Source organism: Varanus komodoensis, unplaced genomic scaffold (genome assembly GCF_004798865.1).
Source record: "Varanus komodoensis strain SLA01 unplaced genomic scaffold, ASM479886v1 scaffold4, whole genome shotgun sequence".
In the NCBI taxonomy this organism is placed as follows: domain Eukaryota; kingdom Metazoa; phylum Chordata; class Lepidosauria; order Squamata; family Varanidae; genus Varanus; species Varanus komodoensis.
This window is the reverse complement of record NW_025335941.1, coordinates 28,999,209-29,015,030: the sequence shown is the minus strand read 5'-3', so window position 1 is coordinate 29,015,030 and position 15,822 is coordinate 28,999,209. Positions and strand designations below refer to the sequence as shown.

At 36.2% G+C, this 15,822-nt stretch overlaps 1 protein-coding gene across 2 annotated transcripts in view; it reads left to right on the top strand.

Moving 5' to 3' along the window:
- Positions 1 to 15,822, top strand: part of EPHA6 (EPH receptor A6) — a 462,252-nt gene that overhangs the window by 416,329 nt on the left and 30,101 nt on the right. For both annotated transcript variants that reach the window (XM_044442451.1, XM_044442452.1), the window contains exon 14: positions 1,449 to 1,658. In XM_044442451.1, coding sequence (XP_044298386.1) covers positions 1,449 to 1,658 — 210 coding nt within the window. The remainder of the gene's footprint in view (positions 1 to 1,448; positions 1,659 to 15,822) is intronic.

The window sequence follows — 15,822 nt, the reverse complement described above, 5'->3', positions numbered from 1 at the left end:
AGCCCCTCAACCTCTGGAGCATGGAGGAATGCAGTGTGGATGAGGAACTGCTGAAGAGGACCTCTGCTAACCCTCCCCATCCCATGAATAACTCCACAAATAAAAAGCCTTCCATCAGTGATGGGACACCAGTGGGATACAAGCAATTGTATACATCTGGATACAACCCATATTTTTGGCTCGCGTAAACATTTTTAAAGTCATGATTTAATTTCAAAAACCACTGAAAGCAGTTCTTAAGCAAACAGTACTCTATCCAAAAATGGAATTGTAATATAAAAAGCTAATAACACCAAAACTTTCCTCCTTGAGATGTATTTCTAACATCATTTCCATGGATACATCATAATTAGGTAACTTTGGAGAAAAGTGTATCTGTTCTTTAGGATTCTTTACACATACACTTCTAATTTTCTCAGTATATCTTTAATTAAAAGTTTGTTGGGACATATTTGGAGAAGGGATAACTTCTAATTTAGAACACATCATTATCTTTCTTATTTTACCATAGTTTTATCTGGTGAATATAGTAATGTTATTCTTAAGAGCTTCTTTATATAACAAAGTTTCAATATCTAAGATACTATTGCTTTAGAACGGCTTGCCAAAAATTGAGCTACAAATATTGTTGACTCATCCTCTTCTTATTCAGAAAGGAGTGTATAATCCTGAATGACAGCTGGGGGTATTGTAAAGACATGGTAGTCTAAGCACTTCACATTTTGAGTAAAGGGTACATAGAAGACCATCTATACGTTCCTACCCCTTCATTGGAGGGCGTCCCACAGCTATGCACCTTCTGAGTGCAGCGAGTGGCTACCAGAGAGAGGGTCTCTTCTATACTGGCACCTCAGTTGTGGGACGTTTTCCTCAGAGAGGTTTAGTTGTCACCTACCTTATCATCCTTTTGATGCCAGGCAGAAACTTTTTAAAAAAATTCTGAGCTTTTCAGATAAATGTTTGATCCTGCTGACAGTTTTAGGCTAACATTTATGGTTTGTGGACTTTATTATGTTGTATTTGCTTTTAAATTGTTATATACAGTTTGCAAACTATCATGGGAATAGGATTGAAGGAAGAGGCTATAACTCAGTAATAGACAACATGTTTTGCATGTAGAAGGGTCTAGCATCAATCTCCTGCTTCTCTCAGTCGGGACAGGAAAGAACCCTGCTTGCAATGCAGGAGAGTTGCAGTTGGTCAGTGTTGACAGTACCGAGCTAGATGGACTAAAACTAGATGAATGTTTTGCTTCTGGGTTAGTACATAAGGGTGTTCTAAACCTATTTCAGATGTTACCAGCTACCACAGGGTTTGTAGTAATCTTGAAGAAGCTAGTTTCCTTTTGAGGGTACATTTTTGCAACATAAATTGAAGAAACGTGAGTAAATTTGAGCAAAATTTGAAAATGAAAATTTTATGTAGATCATACTCTGCCTTCCTTTCAGAAGCATGATGGCCACTTCACTGTCATCCAGCTGGTTGGTATGCTACGTGGAATTGCTTCTGGCATGAAATACCTCTCGGATATGGGCTATGTACATCGAGACTTGGCAGCTCGGAATATTTTGGTCAACAGTAATCTCATGTGTAAAGTCTCTGATTTTGGATTATCACGGGTATTAGAGGATGACCCTGAAGCAGCTTACACAACCAGTGTAAGTTTTTTTTCTTTTTCTCATGCAAAAAAATCCTTAATGTTGAATACACAGTTCTCTCTTTCTTGCCTTATATTCTGCTGTTCAGATTGGATACTTCTTGTACTAGCTATCTTTGTGACTTAGATATCATTCTTGGCTGTTACAGATGCCATCACTCTTTATCATGAAGCTACATTCAAGGAAACTTTCCACCCCCTGGTCACCATTTAGCGATATTTTTCATCCTTTTTATTTTGTAGGGCCACAGACCTTTTGTAACCTGAGCTTATTTATATGCATATTTATTTTATTCTGTTCTATTTTATGTTTAAAATTTCTATATGATCCAATAGCCTGAAGGCATATAGGAATGTTATTTTTATTATTTATTAATTTTAACATAGATACATAGACACATATATTATTTTCCAGAATGGAATTTTTGGAGCAAAGTATAAAACAGATAAAAGAGCAAAACAATATGTTAAAAACAAACTGAAGTTTTGAACTGAATAAACCTACAGTCTTTATATTATTCCTTCATGTTCCACAGTCAATATAATAACATAATAGTATTATATTTTGATTCTTTAAGCATATTTAGTGGAAATAGGGAAATATCTGAGCAGTATGTTGCTCATACATATGTTTGCTAACTGAAAGTTTTCTAGCAATTCATCTTATTCTGGGGTGAATCATTTATTCATAGATGTGGAATTAGGAGTGAGCAGTGAAGTGGCAATGTTTGCTGATGACACTAAGTTATTTAGGGCAGTTCAGAAAAGGTACTATGAAAAGTTCCAAATGGATCTCTCCAAGGTGAGGGAATGAGCATAAAAATGGGAAAATGCAGTTCATTGTAAGCAAGTGTAAAATAATGCATATTGGGGCAAAAAATCCCAACTTCATGCATAAGCTGATGTGATGTGAGCTAGCAATGGCTGACAAAATTAAAGAACTTGGAGCTGTGATTGTCATCTCAGTGAAAATGTACAATACATTGTGCAGCTCCTTTGAAAAGGGCAAATCCCATGTTAGCCATAATTAGCGAAGGAATTGAAAATAAAACTGCCACGATCATATTGCCCTTATATAAATATATGCTGCAACCAGACTTAGAATGCTGTATATATTTCTGGTCACTATCCCTAAAATGTGCAACTGAAATGATCAAGGGGCTGGAACAATCCTCTTATAAGAAATGGTTTCACTTAGAAAAAAGTTGAATTAAGGGAGGATTGATTGAAGAGAGTGGATAGGGAGCCCTTTTCCCCTCTCTTAAAATACTAGAACCCCAAGGTCATGACATGAAGCTTATTGGTGTAGATTTAGGATAAGTGCATAGTTAAGCTGTGCAATTCACTTTTACAAGATATAGCAATCATCACCAATTTAGACAGTCTTAAAGGAGGATTGGACAAGTTCACAGAGAAGGTTTTCTGATAGTCCCGAGGAATGTATGCTTCCTTCAGAATCAGAGGCAGTATGCTCACGTACACCAATTGCTAAGAAAAGGTACTGTTTCATTTATGACCTGCTCTGGGTTTCCACTGTGTGAATAGAAAGCTGGACTAGAGGGACTCTTGGTCTGATCCTATTTGCTTCTTCTTATCTTCATATTTACTTATTAATACATTCATTTATTCTTAGAAGACCCACAGCACTGTGGAAAACTGATCTTGGCCATGGATGATCAGAAACGGAAACTCACTTTAGCATTTATTAGTCCTGCAATTAAGTTTTTAACAAAGATATAATCCTGTAGCTATACTCCATATGGAAACTGCATTTATGTCTTCTGAATTATTACAAAAAGAATAGCATTACATCTCATAACATATTTAAAAGTATTCCTGTAGCTTTTTGTTACACATACATGAGTGTTGCTAGTTTCACTAGGATAAACCATGTGTAACTCACTTCAGGACTGCAGGTAATTGTCTTAATGCACTGATTTCTTATATGTGAGCTGTGAGCTCTTCCATCTATAAGGGCTTTCCTTTACATTTCAATGGGTGAAGCAGCTCTGCATGTCCTTGTGCACTCATATCTGATTCCTCAGGGCTAAACTACGCACTGCACTGCATTAAAGACACAGCATGCCACTTACCCTCACAGTTTTTGTTATTCATCTTACATAAGTAAGCATGTGGAGTTGCTAGAGCTGGGCCATTGCATATAGATAGGGACATAGAGAAAGCAAGGCATGGCAGTGGCAATCTCTGCCACCCCAGTGCCTTGTGCCATGTATTTCTTCTGGACAGTCATTTTTCCAGATTTGTTTACTTTCTAAATAATCATATGCCACCTCCAGACGATATTGGAACTCTATAGGATTGTGCTCTAAATAATTACTAAGTAATGGAAAATTCTGCTTCTGTTTCCATGTTTATGTTGTGCTATAAACTAGAAGGCTATTTTTGATAATAAAATTATGGACTTGGCTGTAAGCCACTTTGAAATCTTCAGAGATAAGGCAGTATAAATATAAATGTTTTAATATTTATAATAAGTTAACTTTCCCTGCCTATTTATCCTGTTTCTTAAAAACCAGAAAGTGTCTTGCACCTGATATTGAGGTTTGTGGAAATAAGAGATAATTCTCTGTTTGATGACTCTGAAGGCAAGACTTGTAGCAACCTATAATTTAAAAACAAAAAAGAAAGAATTACAAGCTAGGAACAATTTACCTGTGGCATTTGTGTGTCAGGAATGGATAAGGAAACATCCAAGATAACAGAACGGGCTGCTTTTGTCATCAAAACACTATTTAAGTGTGTACTGAAAGTTGCCAGGACAACAGCTATGAACACAATGACATATCTATTTTATGAGCAGGAAGAAACTCTTATCAATACAAAAAGAGTATAAGCTCTTGAACCCTTCATAGTTTATCAAAATCCCTGCATTCTAAGAAACAGATTAATTTCTTCCATGTTTCATCCAGTCACAAGGAAGATTCACACATTTACTAAACCTAGTGTTCTCGGTGTGCAACAGGATAGCAAACATTTGTTTAAAAGTTTTTTTACATAATTTATATACCACGACTTATACCAAACATCTATCTGTGTCTCTTACTGATAATATGACATGTGATATTGCAGTAAACACAGAGTTTGATTCCCATGATCTTTCTTTCTGAAAAAGTGGGGAAGAATCCATGAATGAGGAGCATGTACTATGGCATGCTTGGTAGGAAGTACACATACTTGCCAATTGCCCTCTGCTATCTCAGTGAATATCCAAATTGACCTTTGAAGGAACATTCCTGAGTTAGCCAATCAGTAGTGATGGGTTAATCTATCAAGCACAATTATATTCAGATTGCAATTAAACACTTTGTAAAAAATACAAAATTTTGCAAATATTTTCTCAAAACGCATTGTTTTGTGCACACTTTTTCAAAAGTATTTTTTCCAATGAATAAAGCAAATTTGTGCACATTTAAATATGAAAATTGGGAACTTTTATGCATATTTTTGGTGAGGAACTGCATTGCAAACTTTGCAAATGTACAGTTTCAATGGTGAATTATGTCCTGGTTCTTGTTTATGTTCAAGGAGTATAGATTTGGTAAATCTGCACTGAAATGCACATGAACCAAACTAATTTTTCACTCATCCCTACTTGTCGGACGTCTAAATTACTAAAGCATCTCTCTGTGGGTGTTGATTCAAGTACATCATTATGAGGGATACAAATTATTGCTTGCATGAATAAACCAGCGTACCAACAGTGAGAAATCTGTAGAGAAACATTATACCTTTTGCAGAGATTGACAGGACTAGTTATATATTTGTAAATGATATATGGCCCCTAAACATTATCCAAAGTGCCATAGGATATTTTGGATTCCTAATTCTGACTCTGACTTTGGAACTGAGAACTGAAGCGCTCCCTGCTTCCCGATCACAATTGGTATGGAAAGAACTGTACCAGCTGCCTCTTCAAGGTAAAGATCATAGGAATCTACAGCCCCCTTCCTGCTCTGAACTAGTATTACAGTAAAGGCAAAAAAAGTCATGGACATCACCAGATGGTCAACACAGAAATCAGATTGACTATGTGCTCTGCAGTCAAAGATGGAAAAGCTCTATACAGTCAGTAAAAACTAGACCAGGAGCTGACTGTGGCTCAGGTCATGAGGTCTTGTTGCAAAATTTAGGCTTAAATTGAAGAAAATAGGGAAAACCACTAGGCCACTCAGGTATGGCCTAAATCGTATCCCTGATGAATTTACAGTAGAGGTGACAAATAGATTAAGGAATTAAATCTGACAGACAGAGTACCTGAAGAACTACGGACAGAGGTTCACAACATTGTACAAGAGGTAGCAACTAAAACCATCCTAAAGAAAAAGAAATGCAAGAAAGCAAAATGGCTGTCTGAGGAAGCTTTACAGATAGCTGAGGAAAGAATGGAAGTGAAGGGCAAGGGAGAACAAGAAAGATACACCCAATTGAATGGAGAATTCCAGAGAATAGGAAGAAGAGATAAGAATGCCTTCTTAAATGCGAAAAAAAATGAAGAAAACAATAGAACAGGGAGGACCAGAGATCTCTTCAAGAAAATTGGAGATATGAAGGGAACGTTTCATGCAAAGATGGGCATGATAAAGGACCAAAAGGGTCAAAAGATGGGCATGATAAAGGCAGGGACCTAACGGAGGCAGAAGAGATTAAGAAGAGGTGGCAGGATTACACAGAAGAACTGCACAAGAAAGAGCTTAACATCCCTGTTAACCACAATGGGGTGGTCACTGAGCTGGAGCCAGACATCCTGGAATGTGAAGTCAAATGGGCCTTAGGAAGTCTGAGCAACAACAAAGCTAGTGGAGGTGACAGTATTCCAGCTGAGCTATTCAACATCCTAAAAGACAATGCACAGTTAAAGTGCTACACTCAATATGCCAACACATTTGCAAAACTCAGCAGTGGCCACAGGATTGGAAAAGGTCAGTTTACATTCCAATTCCAAAGAAGGGCAATGCCAAAGAATGTTCAAACTACCGCACCATTGCACTCATTTCACATGCTAGCAGAGTTAGGCTCAAAATCCTACAAGCTAGGCTCCAGCAGTGTGTGGACCAAGAACTACCAAAAGTACAGGCAGGATTTCGAAGATGGAGAGGAACTAGAGATCAAATTGCCAACATATGCTGGATCATGGAGAAAGCAAGGAAGTTCCAGAAAAACATCTACTACTGCTTCACTGACTATGCTAAAGTCTTTTATTGTGTGGATCATAACAAATTGTGGCAAGTTCTTAAAGAGATGGGAGTACCAGACCATCTTATTTGTCTCTTGAGAAATGTATATGCGGGTCAAGAAGCAACAGTGAGAACTGTACATGGAACCACTGATTGTTTCAAAATTGAGAAAGGAGTTCAGCAAGGCTGTATACTGTCGCCCTGCCTATTTAACTTATATGCAGAGCACATCATGAGAAAGGCAGGGCTAGATGAATCACCAGTTGGAATTAAGATTGCCAAGAGAAATATAAACAGCCTCAGATATGCAGATGATACCACTCTAATGGCAGAAAGTGAACTAAACAGCCTCTTGATGCTGAGTGAAAGAGGAGACTACAACAGTTGGCTTGAAACTCAACATTAAGAAAACTAAGATCAAGGCATCTGGTCCTATCACTTCCTGGCAAACAGATGGGGAAGAAATGGAGATAGTGACAGATTTTATTTTCCTGGGCTCCAAGATCACCGCAGAAAGTGACTGCAGCCAAGAAATTAAAAGACACTTGCTCCTGGAGAGGAAAGCTATGGCAATCTAGACAGCATACTAAAAAGCGGAGACATCACCCTGCAAACAAAAGTGTGTACAGTCAAAGCTATGGTTTTCCCAGTTGCAATGTATGGCTGTGAAAGCTGGACCATAACAAAGGCTGAGTGCCAAAGAATTGAGGCCTTTGAATTGTGGTGCTGGAGAAGACTCTTGTGAGTCCCTTGGACCGCAAGGCGATCAAACCGGTCAGTCCTAGAGGAGATCAACCCTGATTGCTCTTTAGAAGGCCAGATACTGAAGATGAAACTGAAATACTTTGGCCACCTAATGAGAAGGAAGGACTAACTGGAGAAGAGCCTAATGCTGGGAACAATTGACAGCAAAAGAAGAAGGGGACGGCAGAGAATGAGGTGGCTAGATGGAGTCACTGAAGCAGTTGGTGTGAACTTAGACTCTGGGGATGGTGGAGGACAGGAAGGCCTGGAGGAAGGTTGTCCATGGGGTTGCAATGGGTGGACGTGACTTTGTGACCATCAACAGCAACAAAAATGCAGGGTGGGAGAACAGGGAAGCAAAGGTTTTTGCACCACTCCGCCCACCCTTACTTAATATGATGCTTCTAAACCTATGGATTCAGGGACATTTAAGGAGTATTCAGGGCATCTAATTGTGTTAGAATTTTTGTGGCAATGTATATCAGAGGGTAAATTTAAGTGACATTCATGCAGTTCAGATCCTCACTTGGATACACATTCAATTTCAACCCATAGTTCCTGATCCAGGAAATGAAACCTGAATTTATTATTTGGGGAATAAATGCATAGAAATAAGGTGCACAGAACCAAAAATGCACAAAGCTTCCTGATAGCATTGAAATGAAAGCAGCTTGGCCATCAGAGAAATTTGAACTTATTTTAAACAAATGCACTATCAGAGCAATTACTTCTTCTATTCAGATACACACAACAAAACTATGATTTGTATTTTTATATAGACCTAAATCATGAGATATGGATATACTACTTCATAATGTAGAAAAAGTCAGTATTGTAGTTGCTATCATTGCCTATTCTACCCAAGAGCCAAGATACATGCAGATACTGGTTACTAAATATTATCACTAGCACACAAGTGGGAAAGATGAATAATTATTTAAAAAATATAACTAACTCGGCAAGCATACAGAAGATATGTTTGCTAGATATCAATTAATTTGCCAAAGTCTGAATTACAGAATCAAAGTGGGTTAAATTTGGTATTGAGAAGATTATTAAAGATGACATTATTCGCACACATAGAAATTAATCAAGATGAAGTATCAATTATAAAAGTGCTATTAGATGATTTGTGCTAAAATAAAATATTTCATTTTTTCACTCATAGCTTACTTAAATTATAAATTAATGGAAATTATTATTACCATCTTTCTGTTGTACCTAGATGACTACATTAGGTTGAGTCAAAAGCTCTTTGAGCAGATCAGAATTTTCTCATCTCTTCTTTCCCCTGTAGCCTACTGAGGCCTTCAGAACTCTGTTCCAGAGGATTTGGGACCATCCAAAACAGCATAGGAGGTAGTAAGGTAGAGTGCAGGGAGAAGGAACAAGCACATCCCCCTCTTCTGTTGTACCTAAGACCAAGAACACCTTTGAATCCAACCATTATGCATGGCAATAATGATTATTTCCATAAAATGTCCCTTTTATTTAAGTCACTAGAAACAATAATTAGCTCCATTTATTAAACAATAAAATGTGTTTAGAAGAGGAAAATAGTAACATAGAATTACTTGGCTTTCATTTTGGTGAATGGTTGACTGATAATATCTACCTACCTAATTGCATAGGAATTTGTTTAGGTTGAGTCCAGCGTTAGTCACTTACATTAGAAACAATGGGACTTATTTTAGTCATGATTTAATTAAGTCCCATCTATTTTGGTCATAACTTAAGTCCTTAACTATAACTAGCTCTGGAATAGATTCATTCTGTAGTATAATATGAACATATTCTGTTACTGGCATTTGGGAAAACCTGCAAATAGGAAATAAATAAATAATTTTCATACCAATTTGAATGGGAATTTTCTTAAGTTAGCTGAACTCAGTGTATTTTCTGTTGTTTACTTTTTGAAATGAGATCACAAAAAATAAACTGCCTGTTAGCCTTTGCTAGAATAAAGAGTGGATTCATTTCAGACTCATATTCAAAGTTCCTCTTTGACTAAATACCAGAGAAAATATCCTCATAAAGAATATTAGCATATTTTTGTAAGAGTACAGAGTACATTAAAGCTGTTCATGAAACTGTGCTTAGGTAATTCCTTATGACTTTTTTTTACATGGAACCAAGAAATGCAGATTTCAATGTTAAATATAACTAGGGGCAGTATCTAACAGAGTCATTCTGCAAACTCAAACAGCAACGCACAACTGGTTGCACAACAAATTGTGCAAGCGTAATGTATAATTGTTTGTGCAACCATGCACATGCAAATATTATTTTAGCTGGATTCTCCTCTAGTGCATCATTTGGAACCTTGTTTCAACTACCACAGACTTGTTTCCATTAATGGAAAAAGAGTTGGATACTGCCCAGAGTTTGCATAATAATGCAGTTGTTAGACTGTAACTGTTTTTAGCAGTTACTTCCTTGATGGTAATGACATATATTTTACTGGAAGGATATCACGAATATGATCCTGCCCAATGTACATTTCACTATTGGCCAATAAATTCACCAAATGGTAATTTGTAAATATACCTAGAACCACATGGTGATCATTTCTTCTTGCATAGGAATCCTTATCAAGGCATAACTACTTAAACTGTGAGAGGAAAGAGACAACAAACCAACCAGAGCTAAGCAGTTTCATTTGCTCTTCCCTACGCCTTCCAACTTTCATTAGGAGACTTTATCAAAGAGATGATTCTTGAATGTGGCTTCCTTTTGGAAGCTGCCAAAAGGACCCCATTAAAATTTGTATGACCCTTTGAAGAGACTTTTTGGTTGGACTTATCTGTAGAGAGACAGTTCCCCACTGAGTCACACTTGGGGTTTAGTTCAGCTGATTTATAATAATTTATGGACTAGCTAAGGATATAAGGAAATCTTTTGATCTTTGGACTCTCCAAACCCATGAGTTCATAAGGCACAGTCAGACTGGTTTAGCATTTTATTTTTTAGTATAAATTATTTCATCTGTTGAGTTTTTATTTACTTTGATTTGTCATTTGTCCTAAAGGAGCAATAGTTCTTAGTAGAGCATTAGTAAGAGCTAATAATGCTGCATTGAACTCTCTATCTGCTTTAGAACATAAATTTTCCTTACCACTTTGCAGAATGTTACAGATCACCAAACTATCCTGAGTAAAAGAACTATGATAGTGTGGTTGCCTTTGTGTGTTTATCTGTATTATCCTGCCTGGTAGTGAGGAAAATCAGATATCTAGGAAAGCAGGAAAATGGTAAGAGCTTTGTCACCACTTGAATACACTTAACTAGTTTACCCATACAGAACATAGTAGGTGACAATGTGATAATGATCGATTCACCCAATTGTTCTTACAGTGTAGAATGTTAGGCTATTTGCCAGGCAAATTTTGGCCATGGCTTTATTTTCCCATTGTTTAAGCAAAGCGGGGAATGAGATAGGGAATTAAAGCTTGAGTCTCACTTCTTATATTTTCAATGATTGTAGATGAAATCTTTTGCTTTCAGATTTTTTTCTAGACTAGCTTGGGGTAGAGGTAGATACTGCTTTATTGTTCCAGTCATCATGGAAATTAGAAGACAGGAAGATATTTTAAATTCTCTGCTCTGAATGTAGCAAATATGCATCAAAACCACTCCTTCTATGCTTTAAAAGGAATGTTTGTTACGAATTGACTCATTTATGCAATTTTTTGTGGTGAATGTGGTTGCCAGCAAATAATCAGTTTTGTGCGCTTGATAATTTCTCAGAATTTTGTGTTGAACACAAGCTTACATTTTCCATATGTATAAAAGAAACTAGTGTAATAAAAGGTACTGTTGAAAAATAGTAAAATCAATCATTTATTGAAGTTAATTAATTTTGATTATTCAATTAAATTCTGTAAGTGAGCTTTGAATATTTCATTGAGTCCTTGTGATGAAATTAATCATTGTTTCTTCGTTTGTTACATTTTATGCTGTCCAGTAGTCAAAGCTCTTTGGGTAGGTTATATATAAAGCAAAAAAGTACTTATTTTTGTTACAATATTTTTGTTTTTATTTTATTTTGTTTTTAGTTTAAGCTTTGAAGCACTGTAGGTTAGATGTAGACCAAGTTAGTTGCATTTAGTCTCCACTGAAATCAATCCTAAAATTTAATAAATACTAACTTAAGTGCCATAGATTTTAGAAGGACCCAAATATGACTAGTTTAATCTAGATGCAATAATATTGTAGCCATAATTCAATGCAGAGTTTAAATCAGGGAGCATAAGCATTTATGTTTCTGTACTGAATTGTGTTCTAAATGTTTAGGTTTAATTTAATTCAGTTAAGTGTGTCTTAAATACCACAAACATTGACTTTGCAGATGTTGAAATAAAATTTACATTGGCCTCAGTCGGATATTAAATGTTTTATACTTAATATTTTTTGCCTCTGAATGTTGTCCCTTTGTATTGTCAATGTATTTAGAAATGGACATGTCATTAATTGTCTTTGACTGCCCCACTGTGGCTATACTGCAGTTGTATTAAAAAATATAATACAATTTGGTTGCCTTCTGACATCACTGAAGTACAATATTCTCAGTCCCTTTTGGAAAATAGGGTGCTTGCATCTTAGTATGTAGATTAGGTGAAAAGATAAAAATATATATCAGGAAATACACTTCAGTATAACAATTAAACTTAATTGTCCATTACTATATTTTGCAACACTGAAGCTTTCAAAGAAAAATTAAGATGAATTTGCACTTTGCAAAATCATCAATTTGTTCTCCTTTGTCTTCTTTTGTTCAACTTGTTCCTTATATATTTCATGATTGGCTATTGTATCTTATTCATACAATTTCATTTCATTATCTGAAATACAATTATTATTAAATTCAACCTAAATTAACTGCAGAATCAGTGGACTTGACAACCACTACTTTCTCTTTGTCCATAACAGCTGTTCTTGAGAGATTTCATTAAATGAGCACCTTTATTTCAAATCTGAGAAATAATTGGGTGATTTTTGGAAATTTAAATAATCTGGTCTAACACAGCCTCCCCCCCCCCCTTCCCCCTGTTAACAGAAGTCTTTTTCAAATGAGTATTCTCAGAAAATTGGGTTGGGGGAGGGGGGAAAAACTACTTTTAAAGATAGAAAATCTTAATGCTTTCTCAAGGACTTCTCAAAAGTTTGTTTTCTCAGCCTTATTTTCAGAGATTTATAGTCTATATATCTGTGGACTATCTCCCATTTTACACTTCCCAGTGAGTATAAGATTGGCAAATACAATTCAGCATAAGAAAACTGTAAAGTGATGTACACTGAGGCAAAAAATAAAATCCAAGTACAAGTATATGCTGATAGGATCTAAGCTAATAATGACTGATCAAGAGAAATTGGGGTTGTAATAAACACATCAATAAAAGTGTTGACCCAATATACAGCTGCTGGGAAAGGCAAATTTAATTTTAGGTATGTCAGGATCTGGGCAGCTTCAGGGATCTGCCTCCTGGCCAACTGCCAGAATAACAGCTCTGGTGGTTGCAGAATTAGTCCCAGACTCTACTGCAACTTCCAGGGCCTCCATGAGCACCACCTGGGAGCCCTAGAGGAAGATCTATTTAAGAACTGGCTCTTCCCTACAGAAACTGCCTCAGCAACATTTTTCTTTAGTGTCTTTGAACTTGGCTACTTCTGGTTCCTGTTCTAGATCTTGTTTCTGCTCCAAGGTATCTGTTCCTCATTGTGTTCTCTTCTTTGCTCCTGACCTCTGGCTTGTTTTGACCATTTTTTGTTTATTGGACTATTCCTTGTCTGACTCCTTGATTGATTCCTGCTTTTGACCTTGGCCTGTTACTTTTGGATTAGTGATTAGACTCTGTCCTTGTAGCACTTTGCCTTGTTGCCTGGGTTCTGGTGTGTTTATCTGCTATCTGGTTGCCCATGCCCTGCTTATAAGATGAACTGAAAATTAAATCACCAAGATCATATTCCCTTTATACAAATACATGGTACAATCACACTGGAAATATTGTGTACAGTTCTAGTCTATGCAACTATACAAAAATACTCTAGAGTTGAAAAGGGAGCAAAAAAAAAAGGCAAGGAAAATGAACAAGGAGCTGGCAAAATTTCTTTACAAGGAAAGGTATAACATCTGTTATTGTCTGATTTAGAAGAGAGAACTGAGTAGAGGTATGAGAAGATGGAGAAATGTTGCATGGTGCAGCTAAACTGGATAGGGAGACGTTTTCTTCTTTCTCTCAGAATGAAGGTTGTCCAATGAAGCTGATTAATGGAAGATTCAGGAAAGATAGGAGCAAGTACTACTTCATAACACCACGCAATTGAACTGTGGGATTTGTACAGGATGTAGTGATGGCAACCATTTTGGATTGGACAAATTCCTAGAGAACACAATGGGTACTAGTCCTGATGGTTATATGCTACTTCTAGTCTCAGAGGTGTTAAGTCTATGTGCATTAGTTGCTGAGAAATGTGAAAAGCATTGTGCTGTAGTGCTTATAACCTGCTTGTAGGTTTTTTGGACAGCCAGTTAGTTACTGAGTAGTAACACCAGACTAAATAGATACATGGTATCTTATGTAATATTTTCTTCATTTAGTAACATAACTATCTTAATGTGTGTTTCCCCTGAAACAATTTCTTTATAATAGCTTCCTGTTTGATTTAAACTTTTTTGCACTTGTATGGACAAGAGAAGTTCAAGTGAACTGTCTCATGTATTAAAAGCACAAACAATGGGGTTGTGGAGCTTTATCTTATGCTGACATTGCATTTGCTGATGTTTGCAATGGTCACAAGTGTGTCTATTGTTAGAAGGGGCTATATTCACATACAGCTCCTCCACATGTGAATGAAATCCTGATTAGCCTAAAATCCCACCATTTCCAACAAAAAAGCTACCTGTTTACCTAAGACATTAAAAAGGGGTGGTGGGGATAGAACAAATGGTGTGCTTTGCTTTTCTAGAAACCTTAATTGGTTCCAGTGGTTTCAACAAGCTTGATATTTTGCATTCCCACTCATGGAGGCTACAGAATCAATTACATATTGGGTACCTCCAGGCAATTTGATTCAAAAGAGATCTGCTGTGCTATATATCCATCTCATAGACACAGAAGACTTCACTGATTTTGCTCATTTATTAGAAGGAGACAGAACTTGAATCATTTTGTAGATATAAGTAAAACAAAGCCTTGGCCCAGTTTAAAATGTCACATTAACATTTTATTATAACAATCTAATCTAATGTTCTAAAACAAAGGATGAAGTAATCTGATACAATGCCTTTCAGACTACTAAACTGTCTGAGTGAAGTTCCCAAAACATAGTGTATAAAAACCTGTTCCCCATTTTAATTTGAACCTACTTTGTCTTTTCCATCAGGCCCACCTACTACTTCTGTGTATGTGGGTCTCTAGCAGTATCATTCATACTTGCATTCATAAAATTGTGTTCTTTTACAATTACTCTAAGGAAAATTTATTTTCTGGAAAAGTCCCTCCCCAGTTTAATGCAAATAGCACAAGAACTTGTACTTTCTTTATTAGTTCCTGTAGTTTTATTTCATTGATGTCTTTTATTGTTTCAGCTCTTTGGCTATATAGAAATGCAGTACCTAAATATTTTATTTACCTGTTATCTTTCCTTAATAAGGTGAACCTAATCTTTAATATCTTCAGACTAGGACTAATGTGCCATCACCATAGTGAATGGAACAGCAAATTAAATTATGCTTATAACAGTGGCTAAAACACAGAAAATGCCTCTCTGTGTAATAGTGTTACCAAAAATAGTTAATTTAATAGAAAAGGAGAGTGAAATCTTATCCTTGTGTTCATCGTAAATTATTCAATAAAAGTAATGGAAGCTGTGCATACAAAGCTCCTTTTTAAAGCCTTTTCTAAATGGGTGCTACCAAAACTATGACTCAAGGAAGAATCCTTCTCATAAAGTATTTAAAAGGCTTGCTGATTGCTCCTTGAAATAAATATTTGGAATCCATTATGTTAACACATGGGCTTTGTCTTTAAAAAAGAAGAAAGAAAATCAGATTGCATTCCTGCTGATTGTACACTTCAACCATCATTACAGAGAAAATTAACATATTTCTCATGCACTAAAAGGAAAATAGGTTGTTTTGATTGTATATTGATAAGTAGGATGATGTACTCTTTCTGTATATAATGGTACAATTATATGTATATAAAAATCAGAGGAAAAGAGTCT